Genomic DNA, 15,200 nt, shown 5'->3' with positions numbered 1-15,200 from the left:
CAGACAACGCGTTTCCACTGCTCCAGTGTCCAATGTTGGCAAGCTTAGGTAGCCTAGTGGGGCATCAGGTAGCCTAGTAGTTAGTGTTGGGCCAGTAACCGAAAGGTTGCTAGATCGGCAGGTAGGTGCGCCAGGTAGCCGAGTGGTTAGAGCGTTGGACTAGTAACCGAAAGGTTGCAAGATCGAATCCCTGAGCGGACAAGGTAAAACATGCACATTTTATGCACTAAATATACAAAAGTATGTGAACTATTTGTAAGATGCATACTTTCAGTTTTTCTGAACTCCCTTCACTCGCGCGTAAGCATAGAGGTAGGCTTGCGCTGATGGTGCAAATACACCTCTACAGTTGACGTAGCCAATTGCGTAATGTGACAACAAAACCGACGCAAATCATGCAATCTGGCCAGGTTGATATCAATATTTTAATTTGGTAACATCGCACAGTGTGACGTGAAAAGACTGAATCCTATGTACAGTGTGAGAAGGCAGTGTAATCATATTTCCCATTGATTGATCATGGTTTTTCAGGTCTCCTAACAGTACTGTTTGTAGGTCCATCAGAACACCGACAATTATAACTTWGGTCCAGGAATGGGTGTTGACTCCAAATGCGAGCCACCAAAGTACAGTTACCAAAAGAGATTGTAACATGCACCCTGATTCACAGCAATAAAATGCTAAATCAAAYGGGTTCAAACTATAGAAAACTGAAAATAACTATACAGAAACTGAAGTCTTTGTATTTCTTTGTATACCTTATGTATGAAATTCGCACAAAATAATCAAAACAGAAATAGTATAGTGCAAAACTCAAAATGATATTGTATCCAAGTTAAGGCAAAGACAACAAATAAACACTTMATTTTCACAATGACCCAACAATTGTCTGTTCCTAATCCCAAGTCCCGCCCTGTACACAACTCAGTCCAATAGAAATCCGATCTGTCCGTGACACTGCAGCATGAGTGGAAGACTGTCATTTTAATCCAACAAAAAGGCAAACTTCACCAGCCTTAAATAGTGTTGAAATGTCGGAGTGGCAACAAAAACAACTAAGAAAAAATATTTATCTCACCGTGAGGTAGGTGATTTCCCCCCCCCCCTTAGAACTGATTACATTCAATCGGGCATGCCGAAATGAGTACGCTTCACGTGTGTTCTAGACACAGTACAATGATCTAAACAAACACGTTACATCATAATTCTCTAGAAATGAACCTTGGTCACAAACCGACTTCCCGGGAACGGCATTACAGGCCTTTTTTCACACTCCTTTTCTCCCATCAGACCCCATTACATTTGACAGCGCATTCAATTAAAATAATCTGTCTGCACAGGACTGACTGTTCAATGTCCCATATATTGAGCACATTTGATATAATAGTTTAAATTGAAAATAACGTATTGATGTGTCAACTGTTTTGTTTATCAGTTCAGAAACCCAATGCCATGGTGTTGTCAACTGTTTTGTATATCGGTGTATAAACCCGATGCCATGGTATTGGGACCTCAAATCTTTTCCCAACTATTTTTGCAGCATAGTTGTCAGACCTCTGGACCTTAAGTGAAACATTTTCCGATTTATATTAGTCATTTTATATATTACCCATGCATCGTTTTAAATTGTTCTACGAAGATAACATATGGAATTGTTTTAAGATGGTCATACCAAGGATCATTTAGCTATTTGATGTTGAATTTTAAGACCCCTTGGMGTATCAAAAAAATATGTACAAAAATGATTTGGTTGAAAAAAAATTGACCTTACTGCTATTAGCCTATACAAACTCATTTGAATAACAGTCTCACTACATGGAACACAGTCCCCCCCAAAAAAAATCTAAAGAAGTTTGTTCTGAAGTGTCTGTCCTATATCTGAAAAATATGACAAAGATGATCATTATTTTATATTTTTTGCGATGATTTAACACCTTATTTTTGTCACTACACACTCCATATATACTCCCATAAATGTTTTTCAACTGGCGCCGTGGTACCTTCAAAACAACTGACATGTTTGTGAGAATCTTACCTTTCCACAGTAATAATAGTTTGTACTTTTGGACTCTACAGATGATTTTGGAGAGAACCGATTTTCTGGATGTCTCATGGTCTGACAAACAACGCTCTAGCTCTGTCACCTTTCAACGCAGATGCGGAAGTGCGACATCGGCTGATGCGGTGGATTGAGACRGAGCCAATGCAAAAAACATATCTYTAGCTTAAAGTGGGGGATTTTTTTATTATGCTAATGAGGTTTCCACAGGGCACGGACATACTCTAGGAGGTTAAGAGAGCTGTTTAATGCCTTCATATTTTATTCGTTTTAACCCTCAACTCATGTTCGTTATATAATTATGCCAGTTTAACTTTATCTGGTTTGCTATTCAAAATCAAATGAAATATTTTTTTCTCACATGATTTGAAAAATGATTTTCCTGGGTCGGTAGAACCATGAATAAATACAGTGCATTCGGAAAGTATTCAGACCCATTCCCTTTTTCCACATTTTGTTACGTTACAACCTTATTCTAAAATTGATTACATAAAAATAAATCCTCATCAATCTAAACACACAACCCCATAATGACAAGGCGAAAACAGGTTTTTAGAACTTTTTGCAAATGTATAATTTTTTTTAAATCTTAAATTACCTTTACATAAGTATTCAGACCCTTTACTCAGTATTGGCCATATATCACAAACCCCCTAGGTGCCTTGTTGCTATTATAAACTGGTTACCAATGTAATTWGAACAAAGTATTTTTTTTTAAATTGCCAAATGGCATTCAGGGCTCGAACAAACCAGTTTCTATTATAGACAATAGTCATTAAGAAATCAGTACTCCAAGGACTTCTATTATTCTACTGAATAGGCTTGTTTTCGTTGGAACTGGAGCCCTTTATGTTTATTGCTGGTAGCTCTGATTTATTGTTTAACCAGACAGCCAAGTGAATTCACTGTTAGGTTGCCTTGGTGTCCCCCCTTTCCTGGCACTGCCTCCTCTCCTCGTCCTACTACTACTTCTCCCCCTCCCTGTCCTCCTCACGGGCTGCTCTCTTTACCCAAGCTTGTTTTCAGCAGTGTCGTCAATGGTCCCCCATGGCGCAAGCAAATGTACCATGATAGCATGTCGGTTCAACAAGGAATTCAGGTTCGGGGAATTGAACAAAAATGCATTTGACTTACGGGCAGACTGCTCCAAACTCTAATTCACAGAGAAGCGATGGTACTTAATTGGCCCAGGTCATACCAATATAAATGCAGCTTAACCCTACCCACTAGCTGTGTGGTGTGTGTCTGCCCGAATCACACACGGTTCGTTGAAGCTGTGAAAAGACAGATTTAATTAGACTCTTGGTGTGATTGTTGATATACAGTATATTCGCAAAGTATTCAGATCTCTTCCCTTCCACATGTTGTTACATTACAACCTTATTCTGAAATGGATTCAATAAATAAAAATACTCAATCTACACACAATACCCCATAATGACAAAGTGGAAACAGGTTTTTAGAAACTATTTTATTTACATAAGTATTCAGACCCTGATTGAGATCAAGTGCATCCTGTTTCCATTGATCATTCTTGAGATGTTTCTACGACTTGATTGGAGTCCACCTGTGGTAAATTCAATTGATTGGACATGATTTGGAAAGGCACACACCTGTCTATAAGGTCCCACAGTTGAAAGTGCATGTCAGAGCAAAAACCAATCCATGAGGTCGAAGGAATTGTTCGTAGAGCTCCGAGACAGCATTATGTTGAGGCACAGATCTAGGGAAGAGTACCAAAACATTTCTGCAGCATTGAAGGTTCCCAAGAACAGTGCCCTTTATGGTGGAATGGCCAGTGGAAGCCACTCCTCAGTAATAGGCACATGACAGCCCGCTTGGAGTTTACCAAAAGGCACCTAAAGGACTCTGACCATGAGAAACAAGATTCCCTGGTCTGATGAAACCAAGATTGCGTCACGTCTGGAGGAAGCCTTGCACCATCCCTACAGTGAAGCATGTTGGTGGGAGCATCATGTGGGGATGTTTTTCAACGGCAGGGACTGGGAGACTAGTCAGGATTGAGGCAAATATGAACGGAGCAAAGTACAAAGAGATATAGGGTGAAGGTTCACCTTCCGACAGGACAACGACCCTAAGCACACAGCCAAGACAATGCAGGAGTGGCTTCGGGACAAGTCTCTGAATGTCCTCGAGTGGCCCAGCCATAGCCCAGACTTGAACCTGATCGAACATCTCTGGAGAGACCTGAAAATAGCTTTGCAGCGATGCTCCCCATCCAACCTGACAGAGTTTGAGAGGATCTGCAGAGAAGAATGAGAGAAACTCCCCAAATACAGGTGTGCCAAGCTTGTAGAATCATACCCAAGAAGACCCGAGGCTGTAATAGCTGCCAAAGGTGCTTCAACAAAGTACTGAGTAAAGGGTCTGAATACTTATGTAAATATAGCATTTATCGTTGTTGGGTTTTAGTCCAGAGAAACTGGAGAAATTATCCAGGTCCTCATTAWCTTCTCTAGGATAGGGGGCAGCATTTTCACTTTTGGATAAATAGCGTGCCCAATTTCAACTTTCTTCTACTCATCCCCAGAATATAAGATATGCATATTATTAGTAGATTTGGATAGAAAACACTGAAGTTTCTAAAACTGTTAGATTAAAACTGAAACTACTAGATTTCTAATCAACCTGTTTTCAGTTCCTACCGTTTCCACTGGATGTCACCGGTCTTTGGAAATAGGGTGAGGTTATTCCTTTGTGCAATGAAGAAGTACGGCCATCTGGAATCAGTGTAACGTTATGTGTACTGTTTGAGAGTTGCGCAAGACTAGAAAAGTACTGTTAGTTTGTTGTCCTCCTGTATTGAAAACAGATGGACCCGTCTTCAATTTGATCGATTATTAACGTTTAAAAATGCCTAAAGTTGTTTAGAGGTAATTTTTGCGATATTTTGTAGTGACGTTGCGCAAATTGGAAGCTGTTTTTTTCTGGATCAAACGCGCCAAATAAATGGACAATTTGGATATATATGGACCGAATTAATCGAACAAAAGGACCATTTGTGATGTTTATGGGACATATTGGAGTGCCAACAAAAGAAGCTCGTCAAAGGTAAGGCATGATTTATATTTTATTTCTGCGTTTTGTGTTGCGCCTGCAGGGTTGAAATATGCTACACTCTCTTTGTTTACTGTTGTGCTATCATCAGATAATAGCATCTTATGCTTTCGTCAAAAAAACACTTTTTGAAATCTGACATGTTGGCTGGATTCACAACGAGTGTAGCTTTAATTTGGTATCTTACATGTGTGATTTAATGAAAGTTTTATTTTATATCATTTTTTTTTTAAAGTTTGATTTTATATCATTTTTTTTAATTTGGCGCTCTACATTTTCCCTGGCTATTGGCCAAGTGGGACGCAAGCGTCCCACATATCCCCGAGAGGTTAAGGCCCTTCAAGGTTGAAGATTGATGACTCGAACTTGAATCATCAGTATACATTTAATACTTTTGTCTCTAATCATTAAATGTTTTGCCCCTTAATGTTGTCATCCTCTTGACAATTCAAAGTTCTCAGAGAAGTAATGTTTTTTTATTTGACAAAGTATTGTTGTACATGACTTTTACCCATATTATGAGAGATTCTCCAAAGTAAAAAAATAAATAAAACCAGGCACTTATGAACAGATTCTAGATGTACTGTCTCGAAAGCTTTCTCAGAATCTGCTATAAAGATTATACCTGGTTTCCCTGCATTTTCATAGTTTTCAATTATTTMTTGTAGTTGTCTGTCTCCAATATATCTTCCTTTTAAGAATCCCGTCTGATTGGGATGAAAAATATCAGGTACAGTCTTTTTTAATTCTATGAGCAGTACATTTTGCCAATATTTTAGCATCCCAACATTGAAGGGTGAGGGAAATTCCATTTTTTTAAAGATACTGGGTCTTTGTCCTGCCACCCCTGGCTCCTGCTTCAGTTGGAGAGAGATCCATCCCTCTTTTTGTTTGTACAGCAGTTTGACATTTATGTAAGAGTAATTAAAACATGATAATAATGGATGTTAAAATGGTTCATAAAAAGTTTGATATATCTATTTGAATGCTGTCAAGGCCAGGGGTTTTCCCCATCTGAAAGGAATCAATTTGCAACTTTAATTATCCTATGTAATTAGGCCTGAACAAAAATGTTTTGTGTGTCGCAGATAGTTTAACATTATTTTGGGGGAGAAGGATATCATGAAACTCATCGTCATCTGAGGTTGGAGAATTAAAAAATATATATTTAACCGTTATTTTATCAGGGAGACATACTGACACCAAGGTTTCTTTTACAAATGAGCCCTGAATTACATAAATTACAGAAAATACACACCTCAAAATATAAATACATAATGAAAGCAGTGAGAAAAACWGTCATAAAAAAGAAACAAAAACAAACACCTTCATCAGTAATAAGGTCCTCAATCAGTTTTCTGAATTTCCCTAGAGGCACCACAACATCACATTTATGAACATTTTGAAGGTTTTTCCACAAATAAGGTGCAAGAAAGGTAAATCAACTTTTAGTTAACTCAGTAGAGACCAAAGGAATTTCCATCCCTGAGACTAGGTGTGGTAACTCATGTCTAAAGTTTAGTATTGATGTTAGGTACAGCGGGAGTTTTTGTAAAAGGGCTTTTTACATGAAAACATAGCAATGTGTCAACCTACGTGACATCAGGGCCAACCAACTTAGTGGTAGATAATGCAATAATGAGTACTAAAACTAACGCCTGTAATAAAGCACAGAGCGCTATGATCAACTGCATCTCAAGGCTTTTAATGAAGTGGCAGCTGTGTTCATATAGATTGTTGCCATAGTCTAGCACCGATTGCAACTTCTACTGAGTAATCTGCTTTCTACTATTTAGCGAGAGGCATGGCCTATTTCTATACAAGATTACMATTTTTATTCTCAGCTTCTCAACTAACTCATCAATATGCTTTAAAAAAAAARAAAAAGATTTTAATCTATCCAGATGCCCAGATATTTGTAAGCAGGGACACAAAAATTTGGACACCATCCAAAGTACATACAGTTGAAGTCGGAAGTTTACATACASCTCAGCCAAATACATTTAAACTCAGTTTTTCACAATTCCTGACATTTAATCCTAGTAAAAATTCCCTTTCTTGGGTCAGTTAGGATCACCACTTTATTTTAAGAATGTGAAATGTCAGAATAATAGTAGTTATTTATTTCAGATATTTATTTCATCACATTCCCAGTGGGTCAGAAGTTTACATACACTCAATTAGTGTTTGGATTTTTTCTCAGGTTTTTGCCTGCCATATGAGTTCTGTTATACTCACAGACATAATTAAAATAGTTTTAGAAACTTCAGAGTGTTTTCTATCCAATACTAATAAGAATATGCATATATTAGCAACTATGACTGAGGAGCAGGCTGTTTATTCTGGGCACCTCTGTGCACCTTTCATCCAAGCTACTCAATACTGCCCCTGCAGCCATAAGAAGTTAAAGGCAGTCAACTTAGTGTATGTAAACTTCTGACCCACTGGAATTGTGATACAGTAAATTATAAGTGAAATAATCTGTCTGTAAACAATTGTTGGAAAAAGTACGTATCATGCACAAAGTAGATGTCCTGACCGACTTGCCAAAACTATAGTTTGTTAACAAGAAATTTGTGGAGTGGTTGAAAAACAAGTTTTATTGACTCCAACCTAAGTGTATGTAAACTTACGTCTTCAACTGTATGTTGAAATCGTCAGAGTTATTTGTATGTGCTCTAGAGAACAACATATACTTAGTTTTACCTCAATTCAATATTAATTTCAGGTCAAAGTTTTTCTGTAATACGATGAATGCAGACTGTAGTTCAGATAGAGCCTGGTCAACTGTGGGGGTAATAGCAACAGTATCATTGGCATACAAGTGCAGATAAAACATTTTTACAGAAAAGTCAATATTGGTCAAGTAAATCGTAAGAAGGACCCAGTATTAGTAACGCCATCAGTAGATACACAGTTCTATCTGTCAAGTACTTTTACACCAGTTACAATTTAGTCTGGTCTAGGCCAATTGAGGAAAGCCTCTGAATTAGTAGTCAACAGTATCGAATGCCTTTTGACAGGTCAATGAAGAGGGCAGCACAATGTTGCCTTTTATCCATACAGTTAACAACATTGTTTATAACTTGGGATGCAGCAGAGATGGTTCTATGACCTGGTCTAAAACTGACTGATGTACATTTATAACATATTTAAAAGATAAGAAAGATCTTAGCTGAGAATGAATCATGGATTCTAATATTTTAGCTAGACAAAGTTTAGAAATAGGTTCATAATTATTTAGGTCACAAGGGTCACCACCTTTTGTAAAGGGGCTGCCATCAAAACCTTGGGCATAGTACCAGATATACATGTCAGGTTAAAAAAAAAGTGTTAATGATTCAGCAATCTGGGGCAGAGTTGCATCACAAATGCATGAAACATATCAGCCCCAGTGGATTTGTTTTACATCAATCTTGAGCAAGGCATCTAGCACATCACAGGTAGTAAATTGTTTAAATAAAAATAAAGATTCACTAGAAGTTGACGGGTTAACAGTCGAGCCAGATACAGAGGGAAGAGCAGACTATTGACTGACCAAGGGCAATTTGACGAGAACATTTGTTTAAAATATCCTTTGGTGAGAGAAGGATTTGTCCATCGTTTGTAACTATACTGAACAACAATATAAATGCAACATGTAAAGTGTCGGTCCCATATTTCATAAGCTGAAATAAAAGATCCCAGAAATGTTACAAAGCTTAATTCTCTCCAATTTTGTGCACACRTTTGTTTACATCCTTGTTAGTGAGCATTTCTTCTTTGCCAAGATAATCCATCCACCTGACAGGTGTGGCATATTAAGAAGCTGATTAAACAGCATGATCATTACACAGGTGCACCCTTTGGTGGGGACAATAAAAGGCCACTCTAAAATGTGCAGTTTTGTCACACAACACAATGCCACAGATGTTTCCAGTTTTGAGGGAGCATGTAATTGGCATGCTGACTGCAGGAATGTCCACCAGAGCTGTTGCCAGAGAATTTAATGTTAATTTCTCTACCCTAATTTCTCTCCCTTGTTTTTGAGAATTTAGCAACATGTCCAACTGGCCTCACAGCCGCAGACCATGTGTAATCATGCCAGCCCAGGACCATCCAGCTTCTTCAACTGAGGCGTATTTCTGTCTGTAATGAAGCCCTTTTGGGGGGGAAAAACTCATTCTGATTGGCTGGGCCTGGCTCCCAAGTGGGTGGACCTATTTCCTTCCAGGACTAGCCATGGCTGCGCCCCTCCCCAGTCGTGAAATCCATAGATTAGGGACCCATTTATTTATGTATTTAAATTGACTGATTTCCTTATGAACTGTAACCTAGTAAAATCGTTGAAATTGTCGCGTGGTGAGTTTTATATTTTTGTTAAGTCTATTTTCTGTAGGTTATTTTTGGTTGCGTTTCTATATTAATTATGGCGGCAGTCCCGTTAACGGGATCGATATGACAACAGCCAGTTGAAGTGCAGGGCGCCAAATTCAAAAAACAGAAATCTCATCATTAAAATTCCTCAGACATGTGTCTTATATCATTTTAAAGGTAATCTTGTTGTTAATCCCACCAAAGTGTCCGATTTCAAATAGGCTTTTCAGCGAAAGCACTACAAACGATTGTTAGGTCACCACAAAACCACAATAACCACAGCCATTTTTTCCAGCTAAAGATAGCTTTCACAAAAATCAGAATAGAGATCAAATTAATCACTAACCTTCGATTATTTTCATCAGATGACACTYATAGGACTTCATGTTACACAATACATGCATGTTTTGTTTGATTAAGTCCATATTTATATAAAAAAATCTGAGTTTACATTGAGGCGTTAGATTCACTAGTTGCAAAAACATCAAGTGACTTTGCATAGCCACATCGTTTCAACAGAAATACTCAACATAAATATAAATGATAATACAAGTAATACACATAGAATTATAGATATACCTCTCCTTAATGCAACCGCTGTGTCAGATTTMAAAAAAACTTTACGGAAATATAAACCATRCAATAATCTGAGACGGAGCTCAGATGATTAGCCAAATTAGCCACCATGTTGGACTCAACAGAAACCAGAAAATACATGATAAATGTTTCCTTACCTTTGATGAATTCATCAGAATGCAGTCCTAGGAATCCCAGGTCCACAATAAATGCTTGATTTGTTCATTCATGTCCGTTATTTATGTCAAATTAGCTACTTTCGAATTGTTTACCAAATACCCTAACCAAAGTCTCAAAGCGCGACCACTATAACGTGACGAAATGTCCAAACATTCCGTTAGTCAGTAGAAACATGTCAAACGATGTACTGAATCAATCTTTAGAATGTTGTTAACATACATCTTGAATAACGTTCCAACCGGAGAATTAAATCGCCTTCAATTGAGAGATGGAACGGAGCTGCCTCTCACGTGAACGCGCGTGTTGAATGCATGGTCACCTCATGGCACCTCACTAAATTCTGTCTCCTTCGACCCCCCTTCACATTAGAGTCATCAGACTTAGTTCTATTGACTGCTGACATCTAGTGGAAGCCGTAGGAAGTGAAAACCCATCAATATCTCTCTGTATTTTCAATAAGAGCTTGGTTGAAAATATGGCACCCCCAGAAAAAATCCAAACAGGAAGTGGAACTTCTCAGGTTTTTACCTGCCATATGAGTTCTGTTAATCTCACAGACTTAATTCAAACAGTTTTAGAAACTTTAGAGTGTTTTCTATCCGATATTAATAATACTATGCATATATTAGCAACTRAGACTGAGGAGCTGGCCGTTTACAATGGGCACCTTTCATCCAAGCTACTCGATACTGCCCCTTCAGCCATAAGAAGTTAAAGGTTTAGGAAAAACTTCATCTAATTTGCTGGTTTTAGATGAGTGAAACCCTATCTTTCCTCAAAGTCCTATTATTTTGCTTTTTGTAATGTTAGATTTTCTATTTCTGTTGGAAGTCTTGTCTACATTGACCGATACCGTTTTTGTTTTTGCAATGGAAATGTAATTGAATTGCCTCTAAAAGGCACATTTAAAGGCATACCATGCATAAGTGTATCTGCTGAACCTGTATTGTGCAAGAAAGTTATATGAATTCTTTAGTTTTTGCCAAGGAAGTACTGTYAGTCAATAAACCTTAGTTAAATTTCCAATGCCCCCTTCCTCGTTGAAAGTCTGTCATAGTTATATGGAGGGATATAAAGTTGATCTTATTTGCATTCGATCCTCAATCAATACTTTTTTTCACTTTTGCCACCATAGAAAGGATATGAGAAAATAATACATCCGACTAGCTTGATTAAGCCTCCAATTATATTTTACGAGATCTGGGTTTTTAAGCCTCCAAATATCAGTCAATTCCAACGTGTCCATAATATTCCGAATTTCTGAGCGCCAGAGGGTGATAGTTGGTAGTATGATTGCCTTTACTGTTCATTTACATACTTAAAACTGTGTTGTAGTCCCCTACAATTATAATAGGTATCTGTATCTTGGAGACAAATTAGATTATTATAAATATTTTCGAAGAAGTTTGGATCGTCAATATTAAATGCATATACATTTAGGAGCCATATCTGTTTATCATCAGTATATTCATTGCAATCCATCTTTCTTGAGGATCTATTTAAACTGATTGAACGTCAATATCTGTTGTTTTTTTAATAGGATCATAACATCCCACTCTTTTTCCCACGCCGTTTTGTCAGAATATATTTTAATGAGTTTCCTGTAAACAATAACTATGGTAATCCTTTTCCTTTAGCCATGTAAAAACTGCTCTTTTCCTATTGTCAGCCAAACCATTGGAATTATYGCTAGCTATACTCAATTCCCCAATTATCATGATGGGTCATATTTTGAGATACATTATATATACAAAAGTATGTGGACACCCCTTCAAATTAGTGGATTCGACTATTTCAGCCATACCCGTTGCTGACAGGTATAAAATCGAGCACACAGCCATGCAATGTTCATAGACAAACGTTGGCAGTAGAATGGTYTTACTKAAAAGCTTAGTGCCTTTCAATGTGGCACCGTCATAGGATGTCACCTTTCCAACAAGTCAGTTCGTCAAATTTCTGCCTTGCTGAGCTGCCCCGGTCAACTGTAAGTGCTGTTATTGGGAAGTGGAAYGTCTAGGAGCAACAACGGCTYAGCCGCGAAGTGGTAGGCCACACAAGCTCACAGAATGGGACCGTCATATGCTGAAGCGCGTAGCGTGTAAAAATCRTCTSTCCTCGGTTTCAGCACTCACTACCGAGTTCCAAACTGCCTCTGGAAGCAACGTCAGCACTAGAACAGGAGCAGCCGCACACAATCCTAAGATCACTATGCACAGTGCCAAGAGTCGGCTGGAGTAGTGTAAGGGTGTGTATTGGACTCTGAAGCAGTGTAAATGTGTTCTCTGGAGTGATGAATCACGCTTCACCTTCTGACAGTYCAACAGACTAATCTGGGTTTGGCGGATGCCAGGAGGACGCTACCTGCCCGAATGCACAGTGCCAACTGTGAAGTTTGATGGAGGAGGAATAATGGTTTGGGGCTGTTCTTCATGATTCGGGCTAAGCCCCTTCCATGCACAAAGCAAGGTCCATACAGAAATGGTTTGAGATTGCTGTGTAAGAACTGTGTGTAAGAACTTGACTGGCCTGTACAGAGCCCTGACTTCAACCCCATCGAACACTTTTGGGATGAATTGAAACTCGGACTGCGAGCCAGGCCTAATTGCCCCACATCAGTKYTCCACCTCAGTAATGCTCTTGTGGCTGAATGGAAGCAATGTTCCAACATCTAGTGGAAAGCCTTCCMAGAAAAGCGGATGCTGTTATAGCAGCAAAGGGGTGGCCAACTCTGTATTAATGCCCATGATTTTGGAATGAGATGTTCGAYGAACAGGTGTCCACATACTTTTGGTCATGTAGTGTACTTACCACTATCCTTGCCACTAATTTGAGATACTTATTGATATCTACCAGTACCACCAGAATCAACGCCTTTCCGTTATCCACGTAGCTGTACTTTGATAGATGCCCTTCTAAGCATACTGTTKCTCCAGCTGGCTCTAAGTTGTTCTACAATTTCCCTCCCACAAAAACCTCCCCCCATCCCATGTCGGGWTGTCGTCCTTTTGACTGGCAGACCACACCTGTACACATGGATCCTAGGGCCCTTAAGAAGTTGGGTCCCATTCCTTGACACAAGCACGAAKTGCCACTTGCAGGACAAAACCAGATTAGCAGCCATTAGCATATATAACCCTTTCGCCTCGGTTGTACTACATTTTTTTCTCTCCATAAATTCATAAATTCCCACAGTTTACGAATAATGTGTCTAATAGTAGGCACTTCCACTAAGGATTGTTACCTTTAACAAGGACCGGAAGTAGAACATGGACATTTAAGCTAGCAGATATTATTAATTTTATATTCTAGCTTGTGATTCCATCCTATATGGTCCCTAACATCATTACCCCTCCATTTCCCCTCTCTTCTCCAGGTTTGACAACCCCGCGGCTGTCAGCCCGACTCCGGCCCGGCAGCTGACCTTCAACTACCTGCTGCCATTGAATGCCTGGCTCCTTCTGAACCCCTCGGAGCTCTGCTGTGATTGGACCATGGGGACCATTCCTCTGGTGGAAAGCCCTCTAGACCTGAGGAACCTGGCCACCCTGGCCTTCTACAGCCTGCTGGGCCTGCTGGCCTTCCATAGCCTCCGCCACTCACACTCCTCCGCCAAGACCGTCCTCATGGTTAGTGGAGTGAGAGTTTGTGGTTTATGAAGACTTGTCATACAGTGCATAAGTGAATCTCGCTGCCTTTTTATTGGTTGTTGTGGTTTTGCCAGATCATAATACATTTATTTTTCTTCTTTTGCTCTTACACGTTGCATTGACCAATGTGCCTTTGGCAGCGGTCATGGAAATTATTATCTGTGGTGTGGAATTTTTCTGCACTAGTACGGTTTGTTTCTGACCTGAAGTTACCAGTTGTAACTAGGGCTGTTACGGCTTACCGTATTACCTCCACACCAGCGGTCATGACGGCATTCAAATTCCACATGACTGTTTAGTCACGTAATTAGGCTTCTCCAAGCTCTGATGCTGCTGATCATTAGTAGCCTACCAAACTTTCTAACTGCCTGGTACTCAGCACACYGTTGTCCCTCTAATCACTCTGACGTCAATGCAAATGTACTGAAATTTAATCAAACAGTTCATGAGTGCCCATGAGCTCATTTTGTGAAACCTTTCTATAGGCTATGCAGTTGCGTGAGAAAACAGAGTTTGGATGGCATCTATTAAAAAGAGGAGGTTCCCATCAGCTTTCTATAGGCTAGGCTTACTATATGTATTTATCTATCAACTTTCCTAATATTAAGCACATTGCTTCGCTTTACAACAGGAGTATAGCCTACATGGCTGGCATGAAAATGAACCACATTAAAAGCGTCCTCCTTTCGCTGTTTAAATACATGTATCTATGAGGGGTGGCCAGTCCTCTTCTGGCTGTGCCGGGTGGAGATTATAACAGAACATGGCCAAGATGTTCATAGATGACCAGCAGGGTCAAATAATAATAATTKAACAGTTGAAACTGGAGCAGCAGCACGGCCAGGTGGACTGGGGACAGCAAGGAGTCATCAGGCCAGGTAGTCCTGAAGCATGCTCCTAGGGCTCAGGTCCTCCGAGAGAGAGAAAGAAAGAGAGAGAKAATTGRAGAGAGCATACTTAAATTCACACAGGACACCGGATAAGACAGGAGAAATACTCCAGATATAACAGACTGACCCTAGCCCCCCAACACATAAACTACTGCAGCATAAATCCTGGAGGCTGAGACAGGAGGGGTCGGGAGACACTGTGGCCCCGTCCGACAATACTCCCGGACAGGGCCAAACAGGAAGGATATAACCCCACCCACTTTGCCAAAGCACAGCCCCCACACCACTAGAGGGATATCTTCAACCACCAACTTACCATCCTGAGACAAGGCCGAGTATAGCCCACAAAGATCTCCGCCACGGCACAACCCAAGGGGGAGCGCCAACCCGGAATTAGCCTAATAGTTTAACATT

At 39.6% G+C, this 15,200-nt stretch overlaps 1 protein-coding gene across 1 annotated transcript in view; it reads left to right on the top strand.

Moving 5' to 3' along the window:
- tmtc3 (transmembrane O-mannosyltransferase targeting cadherins 3) overlaps positions 1-15,200 on the top strand; it is a 131,908-nt gene that overhangs the window by 62,459 nt on the left and 54,249 nt on the right. Inside the window, exon 7 of the mRNA XM_023986028.2 lies at positions 13,623-13,875. Within this exon, the coding sequence (XP_023841796.1) occupies positions 13,623-13,875 (253 nt within the window). The remainder of the gene's footprint in view (positions 1-13,622; positions 13,876-15,200) is intronic.

Source organism: Salvelinus sp. IW2-2015, linkage group LG4q.1:29, assembly GCF_002910315.2.
Source record: "Salvelinus sp. IW2-2015 linkage group LG4q.1:29, ASM291031v2, whole genome shotgun sequence".
NCBI classification, from domain to species: Eukaryota; Metazoa; Chordata; class Actinopteri; order Salmoniformes; family Salmonidae; genus Salvelinus; species Salvelinus sp. IW2-2015.
Note: the sequence above shows the minus strand (reverse complement) of the source record. Positions and strands in the feature narration are given on the sequence as shown.